The 25,331-nt window shown below is 42.3% G+C and overlaps 1 protein-coding gene across 1 annotated transcript in view; it reads right to left on the reverse strand.

The window, feature by feature from the left end:
* Positions 1–5,462: 5,462 nt before the first annotated feature.
* Positions 5,463–25,331, reverse strand: part of LOC144769916 (carbohydrate sulfotransferase 1-like) — a 175,012-nt gene continuing 155,143 nt past the window's right edge. The window contains exon 4 of the mRNA XM_078654114.1: positions 5,463–6,695. Coding sequence (XP_078510240.1) covers positions 5,584–6,695 — 1,112 coding nt within the window. The 3' untranslated portion in view covers positions 5,463–5,583. The remainder of the gene's footprint in view (positions 6,696–25,331) is intronic.

The following is a 25,331-nucleotide window of genomic DNA, read 5'->3' on the forward strand; positions in this document are numbered from 1 at the left end:
AAGAAAACAAAGAGAACAGTTCTTCATGTTGAAATTTAATACATATAGTCAGGGTCTCAATAACAGAGATGAGTGGGAAAGACTAATTGGCTGACAATGTGTAAAACAAAATGTATGACTATAGGATCATTAAGAGGATGAAATATGAGGAGTCCCAACAACATTTAATTTTGTGTGTTCCTTAATACTCCGGGACCCGTAGGAACTAATAGGCTGATTTCTTTACATATTTAATATTTACAATGAGTATTTATTAAGAACTAATCCTTTTTGTTTCTAAAGAATTTTTAATTCCTTTCAGGGAGCAAGGGAATTATATTTTGGCCTAATTGAATATCAAGGAAATATTAATAAATGAAAAAACTATATCACAAACTATAAATAAATGTTACCCAATTTTAATAAACACAATGAGATTGTAGGAAAGGAAAAACTTCTTTATTATAATCATTCGTGATATGATACTGACTTGCTAATGTTGAAATAAAGCGTAGTTTGGTAGTTTTAGCATATACCCAATATGGGGCTGAAATTGGTCTGATAATTGACATGCCCTACTTAATCACAGCCGCTACGCATGGAGATGTAATTTCACTGACTGTGACACCGCTATAGAAAAATAGGCATGCCTGGCTCTATCATGGCTGCAGAATACACATACGTACATTCAACAACACGGAAAGAGTCTGATAATTGACATGCCCTGCTTAATAATGGCTACTACACAGGGAGGTGTAATTTTAACGACCGTGACACTGCTATAGAAAAATAGGCATGCCTGGCTGTATCATGGCTGCTGAGTAAGCATACGTACGTGCAACAACCTGGAAGGAGGAATAAAAGGGACAGCCCCAAAGCCGGTTTTACAAACAGAAACTGAGGGTTGCTACGTTGAAACGCTGACAGTATAAAGAAAAAGGAGGTAAGCGATAATGAAAGTCAATAGATTACTAGGAGTACGCAAACCTTTATTCAAAATAATTGGGAGGGTAGGTTTATTAAGGTTTTCCCCCAATATACTAATACACATATAACTCGGGGAGAATAAAAGATTCAGGAGCACGTGTACTAAATTGTTTACTAGTACCAGCATAGAAGCACTCTTCGGTCAGTTAATTAAATAAAATGCTCGACCAAACCAGATGTCGATATTTAAACCTTTAGACAACTGAGTCTTATGTTTGTAAATGTAGTAGCAGATTGAAAGTACTTTTTAGAGAAAAATTATTTGGCCCCTGAATTTAGAAAACCTTGAAAAAGATGTATAAATGAAGTAATTAGGAGAAGATATATCTTAGAATGATGTTATGCAATTCCTAGAGTATTAAAATGTAAATATATATATATATATATATATATATATATATATATATATATATATATATATATATTAATTTTAATACAGAAACTGTGGATCTGATGAATTGCAAAAATATTGGATCGGTAGAACAAAGTGGAATAGAAAGGATTATAATGGACTATAAAATACATTTGAGTAAGAGATAGAACAGATACTTTGAGGGCAAGTTTGAATTTAAGTGTAACACTATAATCTCTTACAAAAAAGTAGCATACAACTTTGTATTAATTGGACTTTCTTTAATAGGTGACCACCCTTTCCTCATTTGAAATTACATTCAGAGGGGTCCTGCTAAATCTGGGAAATCCACTCTTCCTAAGTAGGTCATATGAAGGGATAATCGATTATGAAAATGGATTTATAGTAAGAGAATATTAATAATGGGTTCACTATTTATAGGATACCACGAAGGATAAAAATTGAAGATAATATTTCCTTTGGAATTTCTCCGCTAAAGAGTGTCTAGGTTAAATTCCGTATTTTATGTTATTCTATTTTAAATGAAAGCACATATTTTGATTAAGGTTTCCCAGCTTAAAATTAGCCTGATCTAATTGTTATAAATAAAAATGATATTCAATTTTAAAACTATACTTTTTTGACTGAGGGTGTGCACTGAACCAACAGAGATAATGCTTATATAAAAATAAAGAAATGTATTTTATCATTTATTTTCAGATTTATTGTCTGATTTTTTTAAATCTTATGAAAAAGTTGTAAATTTTGAATACGTCCTGAAGAAGGTGGCAAGAAAATAAAAGATTTGCCGAAACGGTGCAACGACACAATGTTCTATGATACAATTTATTCTATGTAATGAGGTGTAACAAGGAGAAATATCTTTATTTCTCCATGTTCTATCTTCTTTCTATTTGTGCTATGAATTGGAGAAGGTGCAACTTACTATACTGCTTCTCTGCGACAGAGCCAGTTCCTAATGCATGCTACAGCATTCAGAGCCAAATATTTTTGTATAGCTCACTCGTTTGTCATGTGCTTCACTGTAACATGTTTTACTAAAATCAAAGCAGCTCAAATGAACTCAAGCAGATTTATGCACCACACATGGAATTTCCTCAGGCCACCCAATTCACTGGACACTTTATTCCCAAACTGCTGTAGGAGCCAATTAAATCAGATACTTCTTGAACAGTAGCCCCATACAACTCATACCGTCTCTATAAGTTGTTGTTTTCTAAATTGTAGCTACTACTACAACCAAATGGACACATACACTTGTCTTTGCTGATCTGTGCAAGGTTTCTGTTAAGAGCTTTGCAGTAGCAAAACTTATATAAACACATGCACGCACACACACATACACACGTATCGAATGCAGGTTACTGGATTCAGTTCATTTGTAAACATAATTACAAACTTAGAAGGAGGTTATTCACAATAGTTACATTAATTATTCCTATATTAATCATGGCAATTGGTACAATATTTCCTGCTATCTGGCATTCTCGTGAGAGCACTAATATCACCAACAGACAGTCTTTAACACTCGGTTGCTGAAGGTGTAGTGTATACAACACCGATACGTAGAGCGGGATTTGCATCAGCCTATTGCTAATCATTTTGTGGATTTCTTGTCAATCTCATTTGCCTGCATCTTATTCAATGGCATCTCTTCCTCTTCTTGTGTTTGCTGTCTGATGGAGCATAGATTCTTTACAGTGATTTTGAATATTATCCTTTCGTCGATCACATCAGGGAACTGCGTTTTTCTTTGAACATTCCATGGGACTGCATTGTTTTTTTGCTCTTACCCCATGTGCTGCTTCCTCATCACATCCATACCTCTCGCCCGGGCCATACTGGGAACAGCAACCAGCCCTGGCCGATTGCTGCCCGACTTGCCCTGGGAGAGAGGGGTGGTGCTAGCAAGAAGCAGGCTGTAGCCTTTGTTACAGGGGGCCGATGATATTGCAGCACTGTTGCAAAACGGGTCCCCAGTGGTATCCCTCCTGTGCCCACTACGGCCAGTCTGGTCCTGCCCCATGCAATCTCAGTATTGCTCACCACTCCTCCAAACTCCTCCCTATAAGAAGATCAACATGTATTTTTGCCAGGGTTTGACTAAAGAGCAGACTTTAATAACTTTGTTTTAACTGATTTTCTGTTTTATCTTCTGCTTTCCACATGTTGCTTTAAAGTCCAGGCCTTGGCAAACAAAGACAGAGGAAGGGGAGCTGCGGCACTCAAGTAGCTGGCATTTGAGTCAGAAAGTGTACTTAGCATGTCCTCCTCTTGTGGAGCCCCATACATTTGCTCCCAGTACTGCAGACAAGCACCAAATGGATATAGCATCTGTTTCAATTTTTGAGATCTCTGGAAAGTAAATTAGGCATTGGAAAGCAGGGCCGCATAAATTCAGATACTTTCTTTTTCTTTTTAAATTCTGTTCAGAGTTTCCTGTGTGAAAAGTATTTGAAAAAAGAAACGATGCAGTTTATAAATATTTACAATGTTAAATTCATTGTACAATTCTGAGGTGCTTAAGATTTGTGTATGCTTTTCTTATAGTACTTTATTTATTTGTTTTGATTTTTTGTTTCAACAATGTCTTACAAACAAGCATTGACAAAATCAATAGATAGTCACTTAAATGATATAAGCAAGCCTTATTGGTTTTGTCAGTGCCTGTTTCGTCTTCTGTTTATAGCTAGGGATCCTGCACACTGCTAACTATATCTTCAACCAAACTTAGAAATCTCTACCTAGGAACTCATTGCCTCAAATACCCCCAATTATGCAACGAACATATATTGAGAAGTTGACCAAAGATGAAAATCTAGTAGTAAGAGCCCATATAAACGAAGGAAGAAGGAAAACTCTACCTAGGAACTCATTGCCTCAAATACCCACAATTATGCAAAGAACATATATTGAGAAGTTGACCAAAGATGAAAATCTAGTAGTAAGAGCCCATATAAACGAAGGAAGAAGAAAAAAGGGAGAAATAGTAAGAGAGGGTGCGAGGGAATCATTCTTCTGTTCAGCACTACATTTCTTTTACTGTTTTCTTTCCCTTCCTCTTACTTATAAGTCGGTCCCCTTACCATTAGATATGTTGCAGGTACTGCAGTGGTAGTTTGCCAACCATACCCTATATTACTTTGGAACTTCCCCACTATGATCACATATTTCCAAAATACTTTAGATTTTTTTGAAGCTCACTAAGGGTTCACATGCAGTCTGTTCCGAATTACCAAATAGGCACTGGTATATGGGCTGCACTCCTTTTAGAGGCCCTGCGACAACAGATCAAAAAAATATTGTTTTGATCTTGAAAGAAAATTACAACAAAAACAATCTTAAATTGTTTCCAATCAATTTTTGTTTAATAACATTAATAATTGTTAATATTTAGTTTTATGTAATAAAATTGTTTATTAAAATTGTTGGTTGGTAAAATTAAAAATGTATAGAGAGATAATTTGCAAGGGGGCCCGATATTTCTACTGCCTAGGTTTAATCCGGCACTGCCTGCAGTCATATATTCTACTATTATATTAGATAGTCATATGATTTACACTTCCCAGACTGCTCCTTACTTTGGTAGCACACATCTTGGCAGTGCAGGAGGGTAAAACAAAAAATGAACGTGAGGACATGGAAAGGCTCTCCTCGTCAAAAAAATGGAAAACAAATGAGAAGTGAACCTCAAGATGAAGGTTGGCCAGGGAAGCTTTTCATGGCTTTAGCCTCCCACCAATCAGGTATCCCATGATGCCGTCTTTCCCTGAAAACAACAGTTTCTGGAAAAGGTAGAACATGGAAATGAATTGGACATGGACTTGAGGAATTGGGAACTAACCTGCTGAGAGGGATTTCAAGGCAGGATAGTAACTGCCCCATAGCATGCATGAGTGACTGTCCAACAGTGAATAGTACTAGAACCATGAATCTTGGGGAAAAAAAGAATATTCATTCTCCTTGCCGGTTTTAAAAACAGCTACTACACACTTCATGTTACTGATCACATTATCAAAAGGAAATGTAAGCATTATGAAGACACATTGATCTGAATGCTAGACCTTAATCAATTCGCCATTCCTACGAATTCATCACCGCAAACTCTGAACCAGACCCATGGTTAGATTTGGTTATTTATATCATGCCACTGCTTACAATTACAAAAATTGGTCAACATACAGTTTGATTGATACATGAGAAAATCATGTGTATGGTAGTTGTATGTGGACATAAGACATCCGCTACGAGAATGGTAAAAATGTTTTGGGTTCAACAAGACTGTGGGAGACATTCCTCAGCTCTGCCGCAGAGTCCACCAATTGATATCCTAGTTGCACCAGGGTGTTATTACATAAATCTTGGATGCTTTGAACTATACTGAAACACAGACGGAGTCTCCAGCTCTCTGCTGTTTCTGCAGAGTTCCTGCTGGTGGTGAACTTATAGTTCCCTGTTGAAACACTTCCGTTGGTGTTTTGTAGAATCCACCTATGTACATTGCTCTCCCAGTCCAGGCCTATGAAATGATATATCTCTTTGGCTTTTCTCACAGGGTACCTTGCTAAATCTTCATATCTAACAAGCATATATTTTCCTTTTAACCATGAAGGCCTACTAAATCCAGTCTCTGCTGACTTACTGAGATCCTCACAAGTTGTTGTTACATGGGACAGATCAACACTGTGAGGTTTTCTCCCTGTCCTATTCCAAATTTTCCAAGAGCGAAACTGATCCGTGAAGGTCCCTATCCTAGAAGTTAATATGCCTCTAGGGTCCCGTACCAGATGAATAATTTTCAGGTTAAGTCGAGGATCTTCTGCAAGTGTCCGAATGTCATTGATTTCAGGTATCCGTACTGTTTTTATGGCTATGTGCCGTCTTGCATGGCAGGCCTTGGATGCCAGAGTCAAGTTGACAGCCTTACACTTTTTGGCACATAGGTTTTCTTCTAAAACAGGCACATTTTCACAAACTGGTTTTGAACACAAAGCATTGCTCGCCCCTCTGCGGAAAAAGGAAAATGTTTCATGGTCTCTTGGCACTGGCTTGATGTAATTTTCTAGAAAATTGAAATCACAATCATACAAGTTATGCAGCAGATCTCTGTATGCTCCTAGCAGGGCTCTTCTGTCCAAATGACCTTTGACACGGGCACTTGAGTTAGTGAAAGCCTGTTGGACATGATAGAGTGGTTCAAAAAGGTAAAATACTTCCGGATGTTGGTTGAAAAGTTGTCCCAGAAATGATGAGCCGCTTCGGGTAGTTGCAAAAATAATGATATGTTTTCTGCTTTGTTGTTGGAGAGTGTCATGCACATACCCAGAGTCTTCACACAATAGACCACCACTGTTATCTGAAATGAAAACACAGAAAAAACTGCATGAGTACACAGAAGAAATTCATTCCAGGATAGCTGTGCTGCAGACTCGCATAGCCAGCCAGATGCATTGTGCCAATTCCCTGAACTTGCCACTTTCGACTGGCAGAGGGCTGCTTTGCAACACTCTGAAAATCTCAAACCTGCCTCCTTAACCTTAGGGAGGGGTCTATATTTGGATGTCAACAATCTCTATTATCACCCATGTCTCGTGGAGGAGAGTACTAGATGGGGAATCGCGGAATAGGCAGGGACCGAGGGCCGGCTCACCCCATTAGTAGGACAGTGTTATGATTCACATGCAATAAAGCCGAGGACAGCTGCTAGTGACAGCATCACTGGGTAAGCTACCATGCAAAAGAGCCGGCCACAGTAGCACTACAGTTACTGAGTTGCCAGTGGGCCAGGATAACGTTTCTTACGATGCTTCCTTCCCCTTGGACTTTAATGGTAACCTGCTACTGCACCTACCAATCCCAATGTTGGGCAATCCAGGGGGTAACAGTTAATGTATCAAATTACGTTGACTGAACATCATAACTATTAGGATGGGATTTTCCGAATAAATTAAATGCTTACCATGATACCCAGCTATGACTTGCCAAGAAGGCTGCAGCTCCGACTCCCTCTCATAAGCTCTTCAAGCAGTTCTAGCAGTCCTCTAAATTATTCCTAAATAACTCATCCTGTGGATCGCACAGTGTTTTCAAGGTGCCCCCAAACCACCTGAATTCTCTGTCCAATTTGTGGACAGAGGAGTTCAGAGAAGACCTAATACTGCATAAGTGAGTGTAGCCTACCTTAGGAGCTGTCAGTCAAAACAGCTATTTGTCTGTTGTCAATGTTGCTATTATAAAGTATAACTGTTTTGCACAACCTCTGCACACAGTCTCATGATTTATAACTCTCTAGACTCACCCCTCATTCCTGACACCAGTCAGCTTGTCCTACTCATACTGACAATTTCCCCTGATTTCCCCAGCCTCATCACCCTGCCCTTGCTTCAGCACACACTGCCCTTACCACTCGCTCACTATCCATCAGTTTTCCTTCATGCATCAAGCTAGCCATCCTTAAACTCTCTATTTCATCAATACCCTCAATCACTCATGTATTCGTCCCTTCATCGACCAACTTACTCATCTATCCATGTGTCCAACTGTTGACACATTCTCATATTTGTCCATTCAGAAAATGCCACAGCACCACCAAAGAAGCACTTTAATTTACAGACCAGACCCATTGTAACACTTGTATGTTTGGTGTAAATCTAAACAGTACTTATGAGCTACCTTCAAATGAAAAAAGAAAATAATATAGCGGTATTAATGGTTATATGCAAAAACGCTTGTCTGACATCTTGAGTACCCTATTCTGATCATTTGGATACAAGTGCATATTAAGCATCCATATTGCCATGCCCTGGAACAGAGTGGGTGCTGTATGCAGTAGAAATGTGAAATTTACCTCTGCAAGAAATTGGGTTATTAGTTGAGGGGAGCTGATACTCCACCTAAATAATAAATGCAATCCTTGCTAGAGTGATTTTTGTGGTTCACCAAATAAACCCATGCTAAACCCTCTGGTTGCTTGACACAAAAGCAGCCAGGCTTAACTAAGAGACAATATGTAAAGTATTTATGAAGTAATTACAAAGTAATGAAGTGAAAACACAACACAAGAAAAATCTAAAACCAATTTAGAAATATAGAGTAATTCTAATTTAAGAAAATGACACCACATAACATAAATCCAATAAGTAGAATCTGAATTATGATTTTTTCAATTTCCAAGTGAAAATAGCACCAAAAAGCACAAAGCAACACTCATTGGTATCTGGTCACACACATGACTGGTTCAGTCATACTGGACTGGGCCACAGTCACAAGTTCAGGTCGACCGTGATTGAGCGTGTGTCAGATACAGAGAAGAAGTTGGTCCTGGTGAAGAGTTAACCTTTTCAAAGTACAAATCCACGTGGGGAGTCACAGCTGGTTCACAATGGCGGGAGAGGCACGGAGGCGCTCTTTGGCGTGAAAAGCAGGCCCCTGTCCAAACATCACGTTGGCAGGAGTCGCAAAGATCGGAACTGCTGTGAGGAGCACACTCATGACTGCGAAGAGACCGAAACGTCTGGATTTTCACCTGGATTGCAGCTTTTGTAGATTTGAAACAGGAGGAGTACACTCTGATAGCAACCAAAGGCCCAGGACCTGGGGTTCCCCTTTTGAGAATCAGAGGCCACTAGAAGGTCCAGGTGGTGTTTGTTAGCTGGAGGGCAGTACTCCGGAATCTTGGGGTGTCACTGTAGCTCAAACAGGACGTCAGACAACTAGTCTATTTTGTGGATCCTGGTTTAAAGGCAAGCAGATCTAGTCTTCCTTCTTCAGACAGCCGGGCAGTCCTTCTTCTGAATCATCTGCAGGTCCAGGGGTATTCTCTTTATTTGCTAGAGAAGTTCTGAGGGTGTCACTTATACCTAGTGCCAGCCTTTTTGTGGGGGGGGGCAATCTCTGGCCTACTCCCACACTAGTTCTGTCCAGTTCTTCTTTTAAAGTAAGATTCATGAAGCAATTAATTGATGCAACTACGATTTATTGTTGGTTTATTATAATTTGTTTATAGAATTTCTCCACATGTCATGTAAATGATGTTTTGTTAATGTGCGAATGTATTACACATCACTAAATACACCAGCTAATCTTGGTGTCACGCTTTTTTAAGTGCATAGCAGTGCACACTCTGTCTGAGACCTTGCAGTCTCAGTATTTCTATTAACTTTCTAAAAGTGGCATTTTAAGATTAGTAACTTAAAATCTGACTTTACCATTAAAGAAGATTTTTAATTACAAATTGAGGAGGAAGTATCTCTCTATCTGTTCCAAAACTGAAATTATCCCTTATTACGCATAATAAGGTAACCCAGTGCTAGTCTATTGGAGAGATTGTCTAGCCTCACTACAGTGAAAAAGAGTTTAGGAGCTTTTCACTGTCAATACATGTAAAACTTAGTTACACATGTCCTACTTTTAAAATCCTTTGAACCCTGCCCTTTGAGCCTTTAAAACCTACCTTATGGGTGACTTACAAGTATTACAAATCAGTGGCAACTGGCATCACCGGGTTGATAGGGGGAGGATTGAGGTACGTGCACAAATATTTTAATATAAAAATTACCTTAACTGACGTCCTCCGACTTCCTCAGCTCCGGACCTCTTCCCAACTGGATGCTGCAGTGTGGACATCAATTCTGGTGATGCTCTTACACTGTGAGAGCAGTGCCCTGATTGGAGGGAGCAGCCTCACTCACCGCTACCGAGGACAGCTGAGTTAGAGGTTTCAAAGTGAGTATGTGTGGCTGGCCGTCGCAAGATAGGTGAAACAACATGCACACTTTGAAAAGTGCAAACTCAGCCCACACGCCTCCCTGCTGCTGTCATTCAGCAGCGGCCCAGTCCCTGTCCTGATGCTTGCGTCAGGACGGGAGGATGAACAGTAAATGGTAATGTATGTATTACCATTTTGGTTTTTATCTCTGGGGGGTAACTTAAGTGGGGCGATGCTCCTCCGCTCCAACAGAGGAGCCGCCCCTTTTAAAAATTGAGGTTTAGGCCTGGAAAACAGGATTTTCCTTCCAGATCAAAATGGAAAACACTGCACTACATGTTGCAATGGAAAGCCTAAGGCATGTTTTACGTTAGTGGGTGGCACAATGAGTGCTGCAGCCCACTAATAGCATGTAATTTACAGGCCCTAGGTACATGTGGTACTATTTAGAATCAACGTATAAGTAAATTAAATGTGCCAATTAGGTGTATGCCAATTTTACCATGATCAAGGGAGAAGGCACAAGCACTTGATCTCTAGTTAGCAGGCGTAAACTGCACAGAGTCCTAAAAGCCAACATAAATTAGTCCAGTAAAGGAAGGCAGAAATCCTGGGTGGACCTGCAGAAAGGGCCCTAACCAAGAACCTCTATTTGGGGGCACAGTTTGCCATAATGGGTCAGTTTATGCAAACGTTTACTTACCCTAACACTATCAGTGTAACCTTATAAACCAACGTTTAAGATTAATATTGATTTGAGGCTCCGGTCACAAATGGTAGAGAACTACACATTGTGTATGTGTAGAATGCCTTATAGACAGAACCAGCATTTATTACAGATTTACTCTGCCCACTACGTACTGCACAATGTGCACAGAAAGTACTGGCTATTAGGTGTAAAGTTTGACCTTTGGTCATGCCCTCTCAATATATGTAGGGCATAGCTCAATTCCATGAAATGCATGCTGTACATATAAGGCGCATGCTCATGTGTTGCCCCTTGTGAACTATGCATAGTATGTAATGCAAACAGGATAAACCTGTACTGAGATGGCAACAGTCCTCAAACACAGATGCAGGGGAATGGGGAATAGTTATAATGCATGCACCCGTTGCAGTGGCAATTTGGTTTAGTGGTGTCAGGCGCCTTCTGTATTGATTTACAGTGCATCATATACGTTTTAAAATGCACAATTGCACTTGTTTCATGGGTTTATGCTATTTCCCTACTATCAACCCACATGTGTACACACAGTAACTCTATACTGCCCATAACAATGATGTTAATAATGATGTCATCAGTGATGGCATCATTTAACAGGTCATGTGTGATGTAGTATCAGGTCAATTCCTACTACATAACTCAATCATAAGATCACTAACATTGGCTTGGGGAGACATAAACACTGAACCACAAATGCATCAGCAGACTCAATACGTATACGTAATGGTGAATGGAAGCCCCATTATACATTGGTTGGCAGAAGTCTTACTAACTTCACACTCTCCAACCCTTGACATCCCTGTGCATGTGATTGGAGGAGGACAGGGGAAGCCCATGGATGGTCGGAGAATGGGACACAATCCTGGCTAGCCCTATGCAGATCCCACGAACGCCAAGTTTCGGGTTATACAGATGTACATTACACACAGGGCATACCTGTCACCAGATAAATTGAACAAATACTTCCAGTTAACTAACTCGGAGTGCCCTCATTGCGACCAGGTGGGTGCTGATTTCCTACACATTACGTGGCCCTGCCTTATGCTGCAATTGTACGGGCAGGAAGTAACAGCGGTGCTGGGGGCTTACACTTATCGATCTCAATTGCATACATGGAAGAGTTTATACTGGGAGTATTCTCCAGATCCAAGAAACATAAAGCAACTTCAAGGTTCATAGATTTAGGACTCATAGTTGCTAAAAGGCTAATCACCAAATGATGGAAAAACAGGCAACCTCCCACCCTCAACAACTGAAAAGGCTCCCTTGTGGTATGGGCACAGGCAGAAAGCACTGCTTTGCACAGGCAAGAGATAGCTGGCTTGCAAAAATAGCCTCATTGCGCAATGCTGCGACACATTATTGGTAGCGCTGTAACAGGCGGACCAAGAATCAGAGGGATATATCTCACAAAACGGAGATGAGGTCAGACAAGATACAGATACTTAAACAGTTTACAATCCAGGTCCCATATGTAACAATATTGAAACTATACTATACGAGAGAGTTGAGCAAGAACACCCAGGGGTGTGGATAAAAACGAATTTCAATATAGTCTGTTCTGTGGAGGTGAGACACAGGGGTTGGGGCCGGACCCTCTCATTACACAGTCGATAATGATGGACTGGAGTGATTCATGTGTGTTGGATTGTTGTAAAAAGTTCACTTTCACATTAAATATTCATTGTACTACTCTGTGTAATAATGGCCACACAGGCCCAGCGAATACCACAGTGGACATGTCGCCGTATATGTCTGTCACGATATAGCAAGGTTTAAGAAAATTCAATACCTTTTATGATTTCTGTTAAACACAAATTTATATTGCACTTTTTGTTGATTCATCAGGAACTGTGAACTCATTTAGCATAACTAATATGCTCAAACTGACATGCCTTGATTTTGTTTTATGTAAAGTAATGTCTACTAGTTGACATACACCATAGATCCTGTAACGTATGACATGTGGACATTGTATCAATAATCTTACAAAATTCAAATAAAGATTATTTTTTTTAAATGAGTGAAGTAGTATTATATGAGGTCATAAGCAGGTTATAGTTAGCTCAGCAAATTATAATTGGTTAATTTCAGTGTTTTTTCATTTAAACCATTGTTTTTATATTATTACAGGGCCTTACTTTAACATCACTTTAACCTTATTTCAGTGGATTTCTAAAGTTTCTGTAATGTAAAGTAAGATATTATTCAAATACACATGATGCGAGGAATGCTTGTAATTCATCTAACCACTGGCAATTACTCAGTGTAGCATCCCAACCCAACATTTATTTGCTCACCATGCCCCCTCAGTTTAGATCCAGCCATATGCAAATCAGTCTTGACTCTGCTCCTCATGGGTACAGTCCAGCTCGAACTGCCAGACCAGGTTCTCCCTGAACAGGAATACAAGCAACCCAGGGCCAGTTTGCCCTAATTATGGGCTCATTAGCCAGGTACAGCTTGGTTCCAGTGACACAGTGAGCAAAGGACTCACATCTGGACATACTCATGCCACTTGGGACAGCAGATACACACAAAACGTGATGGGAGGAGTGTTTGCTATTTGTCTACCAATGGCAATCGCTCGGGGTAGCATGCCAACCCATCATTCTTTTTCTCACTATGCCACCTCAGTTGGGACCCAACCATATGCAAAGCACTCTTGGCCCTGCTCCTCATGCGGCCAGTCCAGCCCGAACTGCCAGATTAGATCCTCCCTGCACCGGAACACAAGCACCCTAGGACCAGTTTTGCCCTAATTATGGGCTCATCAGCGGGGTACAGCTTTGATTCAGTGACACAGTGAGCACAGGACCCATGTCTGGGCACACCCATGACATTTAGGGTGTCTTGGGTATGCTGTCACTAGGACCAAGCTGTATCCAGCAGATGAGCCCATAACTAGGGCACAAATGGTCCTGGGTTATCATATAAGCCCCTCCCCCACCCCCAGCAGACAAGGACTTCGACCAGGGCCCTGCATCCAACCCATTCAGTCAGACAACCCCCTGTGTGGATAGGCCCTGTGACCACCCCCACACCCGCTGTGGACAGCCAGCCCCCGCCATGCACAACCTTTGTCTGACAACCCACCGCAGACACTAAAGCCCTGCCCCCTCCCACGGGAATACAAGGGGCTACGCTGGCTCCTGCAGGGCACCTACAGGATTAAGGAACCCCTCCCCCCCCACCCCCCCCAAAATATATTTTTGGGAATTTGGATCCACCCACATGATCCAAGGGATCAGGGTACCCCTAAACTGCCTCTTTTGTTTTATTGAACTGGTTTTAAAACATTCAGGACACTTATGAAATGGCAGGTGCAACATTTCTCTTCAAGTTGCGGCGAGTCAATCATAGCGTGAGCTTATGCAATAGTTTGCAGGAGTGAGGGAGCCAGCGGGACAAAAAGGATCCACGGCCACGCAGATCGCTTTATTATTTGAAGCTTCAGTGAATTTCTAAGTTTTTTTTACAATGTAAAGTAAGATATTCTTAAGATTCCTAACTATGAAGTCACGTTAACATTTGTTTTTTGTAGAGAATATATATACCCCCATCCGTCAGGGCCCATCACTATTTCAATTGAGAAAGATGCATGCTGCTCCCCTCTCCTACTGTTCTGAAGGCACAGGGGACCATTTCCTCAGTGTCAATAACTTTTTTAATGGGCAGCCATCTTTTCCAAGCCTTCTGAAGGCTCCGGGAGGGGACACCTTCCTGCACATAAACAATCATTCCCCCCGAATGCAGGCACCCTTGCACTATAGAGCAAGGGTGCCTGTGGTGGTGCTAGGCAGCCTAATTTAGTGCCAATATGCACTGTATCTTTGTAAACACATTGCATCCACGCGTTTTCAGAATGTTGGAGCGTGGCTTTAGCAGATTTTGCTTAACGTCACGCTCTGTCTTCCTGTTGTACATATGCCCCTTAGACTTGCCTGGAGCTGTGCACTTTTTTAGTCATTTTGGACCACATCCCCAACTTTTATAATGCCAATTAAATTGAGGCAATACTTTGAGTTCCTTTGGTCTATGCAAGCACCCATACAAAACCTTAGTAATAAACCTTCATAGCTGATTTCACCAACAGCCCTCAGCCTATATTTAGGACCTATAATAAACATAGTTCATACACACATGGTACACATATCAACATAAGACACAAACCCAGGACACACAGTTAGTGTTACATAGATGCACCACTCCTCTCGGACACACAGTTAGTGTTACATAGATGCACCACTCCTCTCTACATATTCTTGACTCTACACACTCTTGATAGACACACACGTATGACTGCTAACATGCACACTGATAAAACATACACACTCCTAACTATGTATGTGCTTCGACTGATAAACATGCCTGACACAGATACACACATTTCACGACAGCTGATACACACCATTGACTTCTGACACACTCATGAAATTCTCACTTAAAAATCATTGAGCTCAGATTTGTTAGTCTAATTAGTTCCATGGAAGCAAAGCAAGACTACAACACTCAGAATATCAAAAAAACGTCAAGGACTAGAAACTGTGTGCATAATGACCTGAAGCCTTTAAGATGGATGCAGACAGTCCATGACACCTGAAACACAACATCATAGAATAGTAGCTTTATTTAGTAACTTTGTTCAATAATAACAGCAAAATGTGGCCAAGTAAATGAATAATGACTCACTAATAAGCTGCTGGCATCCAGCTCTCAGATAATAAGATAAAACACGAATCTGTTACAAAATGTTGTATGTAAAGAGAACTAGTAAGATAAACATATGGCAGAGATATTAATCATGGTATAATGGGTATGGCACCATTGTTATGGCACTAGGGCAGGGCCGGACTGGGAACCGAAACCAGCCCTGGCAAAAAGCTCAGTTGGCTCCAGATGGGGTTGGGTGGGAGCGGGAGGGGTGGGGGTAGCTAGAGGAAAGCTTTGTGCCGCTTTTGTTGCTGGCCCCCGGTAACAAAAACTGCCTCCCAGGGGTCAAAAACTAGCCCCCACGTGGTAGCCCACCGGGGAAACGCCCGGTGCCCACTACGGCCAGTTCGGCCCTGCACTAGGCACATGTACAAACCGAACGGTTATCAGTCTAGATGAATAACTTTTCATATATGAGAAATGAGCATTTAAGTAGACCTGGTTTGTCCATATTATGCAGGCGCAAATCTCCACCTACTCACGCACATGCACGCAATTCCAATGTTGAAGTGACCCTGCACTTTGAATATGGGTTGAGTCTGCAGGCCCTCTGTGCATTCAATTCGCATGGCTAGATTCATGCCAATGGAAATAGTGGGAGTGTTTCACCAGCTCTAACTAATTTAGACCACAATGGTTGACTTTGCAGAACTGGTTAAAGAGTAATTTATGGCAGGTGACGGCAAAAAGCGCATGATGTTTACTTTTATTACTTCTGTAGTGGGTATTAAAAAACCTTTACAAATTTAGATCTTTCTGTCTGAACTTGTCATTAATTCGTTCTGTTTGAATAAACACATTAATTTGTTTGAATTAACCAATTAAAGGAGTCAAAACAAGCTTTATCTCATTCCTTTTAAATACAGTGTTTCTCGATTAACAGTTTCAGGATTACATTGTCTCGACTAACTTTGCTGATGGCACAGTAATTACTGTAATAAACTCAGTCAGATCACTGTATGGAGGAAACAATGCTCGTCTCAAGAGCAAAGCTAATAATGAGAAAGTGGTCAGAGGTGGCCCCTTGGTTAGCACACAGCGTCTTATAAACGGACAATGACAAAATTACAAAAATCTGCTTGTGAAAGGTTTTAATAGCCAATATCAACTACAATTGAAGTAATGGCTATGGGATCAGGAAAGGCATCTTATACCTTTTCGCTATCACTACATGTGCTGCACTTTACTGGGAGGGAGAGCATGCATCATAAGAGCCAATAGGTCTGGCTTATGACTGAAAGTGCCTTTTTTGTCATTGATTGGTTTAGACACCCAAAAAGTTAACATACATGCACTCTGTCACTCATTCTTGCACTCATACATCCATCCATCCATCTGTCCGTCCGTCCACTGACTTATTCTTGTATGCACTGTCTTACATAACGGTTATAAAGCATACACAAACTTACACACAAGATAACAAATTACTATCTCTTCTAAGAGAGGCTATCAAGGATTATTCCAGTGCTTACTTTCTATGCGCACAGTTTGTTAAGGGATCACTAACACCAAAACCCTTGTTTACTACAGTAATCTATGAAATCACATGAAAGAAAATACCTGCTTCCAGACTTTAGCACAGTGTAATAACAATAAATCCTTAAACGCATTACGCTTTTAACACATGTTATGGAGTGAATAAAAAAATACACAGTGAAATATAATTCCAAAGAACTTTTTCCGAATCATGGGAAACTCCACATGGAGTAACTTATCATACGAAACTTTGGCTACTGCTGGGATCAGAGATTCCAAGATGCCAAATTACTTTTCACCAATGGAAAATGGAATTAGTGCTACTACACTCATTTCAACAAATAATTCAAGAATTTACCAGTGAACAATTCACTAACGTTTTGCTTGGAAACCAGATGCACGAATACCAGAAGTGAAATTACTTCACTACTTCTAATACTGAAGCAGGCAGAATCCCAATTTCGGGCCAAATTAATATTAGTGTAACTCTGAATAATGGCATTAGACTGCCATTTAGGCCTTTATTGTAATCAAAGAGTGCAAAGGGATAAATCTATTTGTGTGATGGGGTAAGCGGCATCTTCGTAGGAAACTATGTTTTGTTAGCTCAAGCGTGAGAAAGTGGATTATTCGATGAAGTGGATAATAGCCCTCTTGAAGTAATAATGGAACTAATCCTTATTACAGAGGTGGGCGGAACAGATCGTAAATTGCAGGACAGCCCGCGGGGGTGAGGGAGGGGCGTGGGGGTGGAATGTAAAAAAAAACAAAAAGAAGAAAACTAACCTCCTCGCCGCTCTCCCACGTCATTGCAGTGTCTCCTCTCTGGGGCCAGAACAGGAAGCAGTCAGGCTCCCTCCCCCAAGCCAATCACAACATTGCAATGCAGGGTTGTGATTGGTCTGAGTGCTGTGTTTCGGCAGTCAGCCAGGGAATGGGGGCTTGGGCATGTTATCATCGTAGGCTGTAATGCAGCCTGCATGGAGAATGTGCGAAGTGCGCAAGACTCTTTGACAAGCCCGAGAGGGACGGCCAAAGAGTCATGCCCACTTGGAGTGTGCAAACCACTCCTCACCTGCCCTCTGAGCAGAGCAACCCACCCGCTAAGCTGTGCAGCAGAAACAAATACAGTGAAAATAACCCCAAGTTATTATCATTGTATTTGTTCTTTCTTTCACTGCTTTGCAGCAGTGAGCGACGCTCCTCCACCTTAGCGGAGGAGTCGGCACTGTCTTACTAGGTCCAGTTAGGTCTCAATAATTTAAACCTGGGCTTAACTTTAAGGAGCTGTAGCAGAAAGCAGACAGGTGCAACTTAAGAGAAATATGTAAATCATTTATGAGTACCAAAACAGTAAAAAATGAGAAAAATATAAATCCTACTACAATTTATAAAAAATAGAGTAAACATTAATGAGCAAATAGATGACAAAACAACTAAAATCAGATGTAGGAAACCAGTGATATGATGGTGGTAGTTTTTAAACAATTCTAGCAGCTAGAAGCGCAAAGTGTCATCCATGGCTGATCAGCAAGTTGAGTTTGGTTAGTAGTTTGACGTTTGCGCCTGCAGCTCGGCAGTGGTACGGTTGTAGCCTCTAGTTCTTGTAGTGAAATGTTAGGAAAAGATTTCCAAGTGTTCAGTCATGCAATTTTTAAAGGGGAACGTCTATACTGTAGTATGGCCTGAGGCCTGCTTTGCGCGCGTGTTATGTTAGCATGGCTGATTAGAAGTTTAAAGGCCATTTTACCTATTGCTGCTTTTGCACACGACACTGCATAGCTGTTTTTGTACGTTAGCCTTCACGAAGGTCTGTACATGAGAAAAGGTTTGTTTTTGGCATTTCTGGACTTACACCGTGCCTCTAGTCTGAACAGTGTGTGCTGAGCCGTCAAGGTTATCAAAACATGTTTGCTGTTTTTCGACATGTCCATGTAATGCTCTCTAGACACAAAAGTTTGGCAGCTGTGAGCCAAGTAAGATTCTGGCGTCCTTATTGTCACACACTCGCCATGATTTCACACACTTGAAAGATTCTCGTTTCCAGGGATGCAGTGAGACTATGCTGATCCAGATTTAATTTACACATACTGAGCGGAAAGGTAATGGGGTACCCCAAAACAAGCCCAAGAGACCTTCTTTAGTTTTTAGTACATAGTTCCTATGTAGGAAGGGTGTTAAAACTAGGCGCTATAGGACCTGTTTTCACTATCATTGTAATATGATTACTCCTTTTGTATTTTATGGAATTGTAACTATGCTGACCATATTATTCTTAATCATATGTCTGCTTATGTTGGCTAAAATACTGCACATGAGATCACGTCATTAAAATAAATGTGTTAACCTTACCGTGTCTCTTGTTTACTTCTTTCGTGGACTGGTACGAGAGTATAACAAAAGAGTGTTCTCACTTCCCACCATTCCTGAGATGGTTCTAAGTCGCATGTTCTAGGTTGTCTAATCATTGGTTACTTTGCTACAGGATGAAGAGCTAATGAGACACTGATGCTAGCTGGTTGGGGTTTTCTAGGTATTGAGGTGAGTTTCGGGTACTCCACAATTCACAAATATCCTAGGTCTCTGTGCACAGTTCTGTGTATGAGCAGAAATCCTTGCAGCATGGCGCCGCCAACGAGTTTGGTCTTATTCTGAGACACTTGAGTAGTGCTTATATTAGTCTACGACCCCCTCACTGTTGTTTCCGGTTGACAGTAGTGACGGATAAAACCTACTTATAGCTACATAGGTCTTTTCAGGCTTGATATTTTCTGAAACGGTTTTCCATTGACTTACTACCCAGTTGCGCCTTTTTCTATTGCATTGTACTTATCTATCACTGTATCGATACGGCTGTTGATATTCCAGCACATAGTCGCTTGGCTGTGCAAACTCATTTGCAGGACTACCTCGTTTCTTTAAAGGAACAAGCGGTGGTTTTTGTAGTCTCAGCTGACGCATCATACCCGTTTGAGTTGTTCTACTCATGGGTCACATTTCCTGCGGTAAATGCTGTGTCTGGTGTATTTCACACTTACACCCCTGCTGATGCTCCTGCAGGGTGCGCTCCATATCGGACAATGGAAATTCCGATTTCTGCTTGGCAGCATGCCGTTTGATTTAATGGCGCCCTCACACACGTTATAACAGTGGTCAGACAAGGGACGTTGTCAATTCCAGGTGCTACTTGGTCTGTTTTAGCTGCTTACACTGCGCATCCTCAGGCGGGGGCGTTAACAGCACCACAACTAAGATCCCTGAATGCCTCTGCAGTGTCAGTTATTAGGGGTCTAGTTTGTTTCATTACCCGCAACCTCCCGGGTGTTGCTGAGCATCCAGTTGATGGGGGCGGGCTGAAGCTCAGTCCCATCATGGTTAATGCGGTCATGGGCAAGCGTCCCCAGAATACGGATGAAATGCCTTTGTGGCGTGCTGAGAAATTCGACCAACTGGAAGCAGTATTCCCGAATACTACTCCAGTGGAGAAACACAGGATTCTTACCATAAGTTTGCAGAAAGACTTAGTGCCAGACGTGAATGACTGTACAACTTGGGGTGTGATTTTTGCGGCAGTCTATACTAGGTGCTTCGACACCCAGTCAATGGCTGTCCTGCCCTCCATCATTAAGCGTGTTCAGGATGAACATGGGCCGGAGGCGACTGTGGAGTTGGGAATGCGACTCATGGGAGCATTTGACATGGTCCGCGATCTCGTCCTTGCAAATGTCAAGGGGGATGCAGTTAGTTTCCAAGTGTCTAATGCTTTGCACGATGTACCTGACGCCGACAAACCCCGTCAGTTACCGAAAATTATTATGGAGGCTTATAAGACCGTTGGCCGTAATAGTTTGGGTGTTAAGCCTTTTGCTGAAAAACAAACACAGCAGCAAACTCAACAAGCGTCATCTGATAAGGATGACCGACCAAAAGTTCAGAAACAAAATTGGAGTAAGAACAAAAAACAGGGGAAACATCAACAGAAACAGGGGTCCCATCCTGCTTCACCTACACCTGCCTCTATTGAGCGTACTTATGAGTTGCGCGATCGCAGTACTATTAAGTCACCTGATAGATTTCAGGTCCTGAACAACATTCTCCTCGCACTTTGCAGGAAACATCGGTCTCAACCACCGGTGGAGGAGGCGGCGGCAGAGGTCGAGGTGCCCAACAGAGCCGTGAGCAGCCTTGCAAGGCTGACGGAAAAGGCAAGCAAGACGAGTCACAGCGACAAAGACCCCAGTTTCACAAGAAGGAAGTTGCTGCTGTAACAGCGAGAAATGCCACAGATAGTGAGAACGCTGCTTCGGAATCTGACATGGGCACTGACGCTGTTGGACAGCGCGGCGGATATTACCATAGTGCGAGAGGCCCTGCATCCACTACTGAAGGTGACAGCGACTGACACCTTCGTTGTAGTTGAGACAGCAGGCACTAGAGTGGCTCCCCCTGACAGGCTTTATGAAATTGTCCTTGTAATTGAAGGTGATATAGAACGTACCATAAAAGGGGTATTTTGGGAAAATCTAACTACTACCTATGATATATTGTTGGCGGAGATCGACTGGCCCCCTCCTTTTGTCTTAGCTGCTCCCCAAGGAGGTGATCCTCCCTAGTTTCGAGCACACAGTGCCGAAGGAGCAGGCGCTGCATTTTGCAGAAGATTGGGCTAAGGTGCTTGCGCCGGCTTTGTACCGTACTCACTGTGGGTGGGACAAATTCTTCCCTTGACATGAGATTCCCTTGCAGTTAATGCCACAGCCTCAACCACAATACGCCATGCGGCGAGAAGCAAAAGGGAAATCCTTGAACAATTGGAATATCAAGGTGTAACGAAACGTCTGTGTCTCAGAGGAATAACCCCCTTTTTACTGTGACCAAACCAGATGGTTCGTACCATTTGGTATTGGATTACCGCCACTTAAACTCACATTGTCGTACGTGTGCAGTGCAGAATACTCACAGTTCTGCTCTTGTGGATAGTCTTGTGCGTAAACGGTTCAAACCCACACTTGACATATCCAATGGCTTTTTTGCCCATAATCTATCCCCACTTAGTAGTCAATGGACAGCATTTACCAGTGGTGGCAAACAGCGCCACTTTCGCCGTTTGACTATGGGCTATAAGAACAGTCCAGGCATATTTGCCGCTCGCGTTGTCTCTCTCTTGGAGGGTATCGACACAGATGCATGTTCGTATGTGGATGACATTTATCTCACAGACGACGAATTATGGCCGCATCCGTGCTGCATGGACCCCATAATTTGCAATTTTGCGGATTTTGGCTACAAATTTAACTTTGCTAAATCTCACATTGCGGAGTACACAGTGTTGTTCCTGGGCAATGAGCTCCCCAAGAAGGTGATCCTCCCTAGTTTCGCGCACACAGTGCCGAAGGAGCAGGCGCTGCATTTTGCAGAAGATTGGGCTAAGGTGCTTGCACCGGCTTTGTACCGTACTCACTGTGGGTGGGACAAATTTTTCCCTTGACATGAGATTCCCTTGCAGTCAATGCCACAGCCTCAACCCCAATACACCATGCGGCGAGAAGCAAAAGGGAAATCCTTGAACAATTGGAATATCAAGGTGTAACGAAACGTCTATGTCTCCGAGGAATAACCCCCTTTTTACTGTGACCAAACCAGATGGTTCGTACCATTTGGTATTGGATTACCGCCACTTAAACTCACATTGTCGTACGCGTGCAGTGCAGAATACTCACAGTTCTGCTCTTGTGGATAGTCTTGTGCGTAAACGGTTCAAACCCACACTTTACATATCCAATGGCTTTTTTGCCCATATTCTATCCCCACTTAGTAGTCAATGGACAGCATTTACCAGTGGTGGCAAACAGCGCCACTTTCGCCGTTTGGCTATGGGCTATAAGAACAGTCCAGGCATATTTGCCGCTTGCGTTGTCTCTCTCTTGGAGGGTATCGACACAGATGCCTGTTCATATGTGGATGACATTTATCTCACAGACGACGAATTATGGCCGCGTCCGTGCTGCATGGACCGCATAATTTGCAATTTTACCTAAAAATTTAACTTTTCTAAATCTCACATTGCGGAGTACACAGTGTTGTTCCTGGGCTATGAGCTCAACAATGAAGGCCGAGGTTTAGCTCCTCACTACCTGGAGAAATGCGCACTTTTGCGAGATCCCACAACACTGAAGAAACTACAATCTTTACTGGGGTTTTTGAATTTTGGGCGTACCTACATTCCCGAATATGCCCAGCGTATCAAGCCTCTTTACGCTTTGATACAACCTACTTTTTCCAAATCGTGCTGGCTGCCTGAACATTCAGCCATCTTGCAATCTTTGCAGGCTGATCTACTTGAATCTAAATTATTGCTGACCCGTGATAACTACACCAACCTGGTAATCAGAATCATACCTGGGGCGGTGAGTTTCACGTACCTCACTTTTAATGAGGGTGACACAGTCCCTATCGCTTACAAGTCACACATGTACTCTTCGGCTGAGTTGCGGTTTTCCACTGTGAAAAAAGTTAACAGCAGTGCAAATGGCGATTCTTAAGGAACGTGCACTGTCGCAGGGAAAACGCATTTTTGTTGTTACTCCGTACCCTGCCTTGGAGGCAGTGATGAAAGCCAGTGTACCAAATTCTAAAGCTTTGCACCCGCGGAGGATACAATGGGCCATGTCATTGACATCTCCGGGTGTCACGTTCATTTTTGATTCCTCACTGCAGACTCAAGAGTACGTGCAGTATGAATTTGTTCATCCTGCTCCTTTGATTATGCGCCCACTTGAGGATTTCCGTTGTATCATTTACACTGATGGCATTGCGCAAGCGGCTTCAGGTTCAAAACATACGTATTCTTCGGCCTGCGCAATTGTGGTTGGTACTATGTTGGATGGTGAACTCAAGTCCGATGTCATGCATACTCAGACATTAGGAGACTGTACCACCCAATTGACACAGCTCCGTGCTCTGATGCTTGCATTGGAGTACACGGACCCCAGTGTGACCACTCTAATTGTAAGTGACTCTTACTACAGTGTTCAATCATACAATGACAATCTACCCTTCTGGGCTCAAAATGATTATCGTGACTGCAAGGGGCACACAATAAAGCATAAAATGATCTGGGTTTGAGTGGCTGAGCTTAAAGAGCCACTTGTCTTTGTGATTCATACTCTGGGTCATCAGCGTGGTGGAGTTCACGCTGTTGGCAACTGTCTCGCAGACAAGGCTGCAAAGGCAGCGGTTGCAACATATGCAGTAGCAGCAGTTACACGTTCCAAAAGTAAGATTGATGATAACATCTTGGCAGCTATTGCCGCAACAGAGAAGGGAGGTAATTACCCTAAGGGTTTCCCTTCTAAATACTCTTATCATTTAAGCCACGATAAAGTTCCTTATGTGAGAATTAATGACGTTGGTGACAGGTTAATACCCAATGCGGACCACAGACACGCTTTGATTACAGCAGCCCATGCCGGGATGGCTGCGGCGCACGCCTGCGTGTCAGCTACTGTTTCTCTTCTCCAGCAACGATATTGGTGGCGGGGTTTGTACAAACAAATGCGTGATTATGTCCTTCAATGTGGTATTTGTCAGCAAATTAAACCTTTCTAGTGCTGCACGCCCGCCCCAGACTCAGTTGTACATATCTAATAAACCACTTGCGTGTGTTTATTTAGATCACTGCGGTCCTTTCTCATCGGATACTGCATATAAGCAGATCCTAGTAGCAGTTGACTCTTGCACGCGCTTTGTGTGGCTATGGCCTCAAAGGAGTGCTGATTCCAGGACTGTCATAAGGGATTTGCGTGTCTTTGTGGGAATTTTTGCGTGTGATACCTTCCATTCGGACCAGGGTCCAGCGTTTGCCTCTAAGGCGTACAAGTATGCCATGGTTTCATTGGGGGTCCAGGTCAAATTTTCGTCTCCATACCGACCTAAGGGTAAAAGTGTTGTGGAGCGGATGAACCGTGACTTAAAGCAATCCCTGACAGCAAAGGTATTAGGTACTGGCAGAGACTGGCTTAACCACCTCAATAGCATACTACGTTCACTAAATAACTTCCCTAGAAGGTCTCTGGGTCGGCGGACAGCATACAAAATGCTCTTTGGCATCAAAATGTTTGTCCCGGACCTTGATGGTCTAGACATGGCGACGGCAGCCGCATCCTTTGTCGTAGATGAACATTCTAATGTTTTGCAGAACCTACAAAAGACCAGTGACAGTCTTGCAAAGGAACACTTGCCCTCCACATCTGAAGCTGCATTGCAGATTCCGGTAGTCGGCTGGCTACCCCAAGTTGGAGAACTGGTACGAGAGAAGATCGACAACAAGAAAGAATTCGGTCCTTCCTATCGAGCGCCAGTTGCCGTGAATG

The sequence above is a fragment of the Lissotriton helveticus genome, chromosome 1_1 (genome assembly GCF_964261635.1).
Source record: "Lissotriton helveticus chromosome 1_1, aLisHel1.1, whole genome shotgun sequence".
Classification (NCBI taxonomy): Eukaryota; Metazoa; Chordata; class Amphibia; order Caudata; family Salamandridae; genus Lissotriton; species Lissotriton helveticus.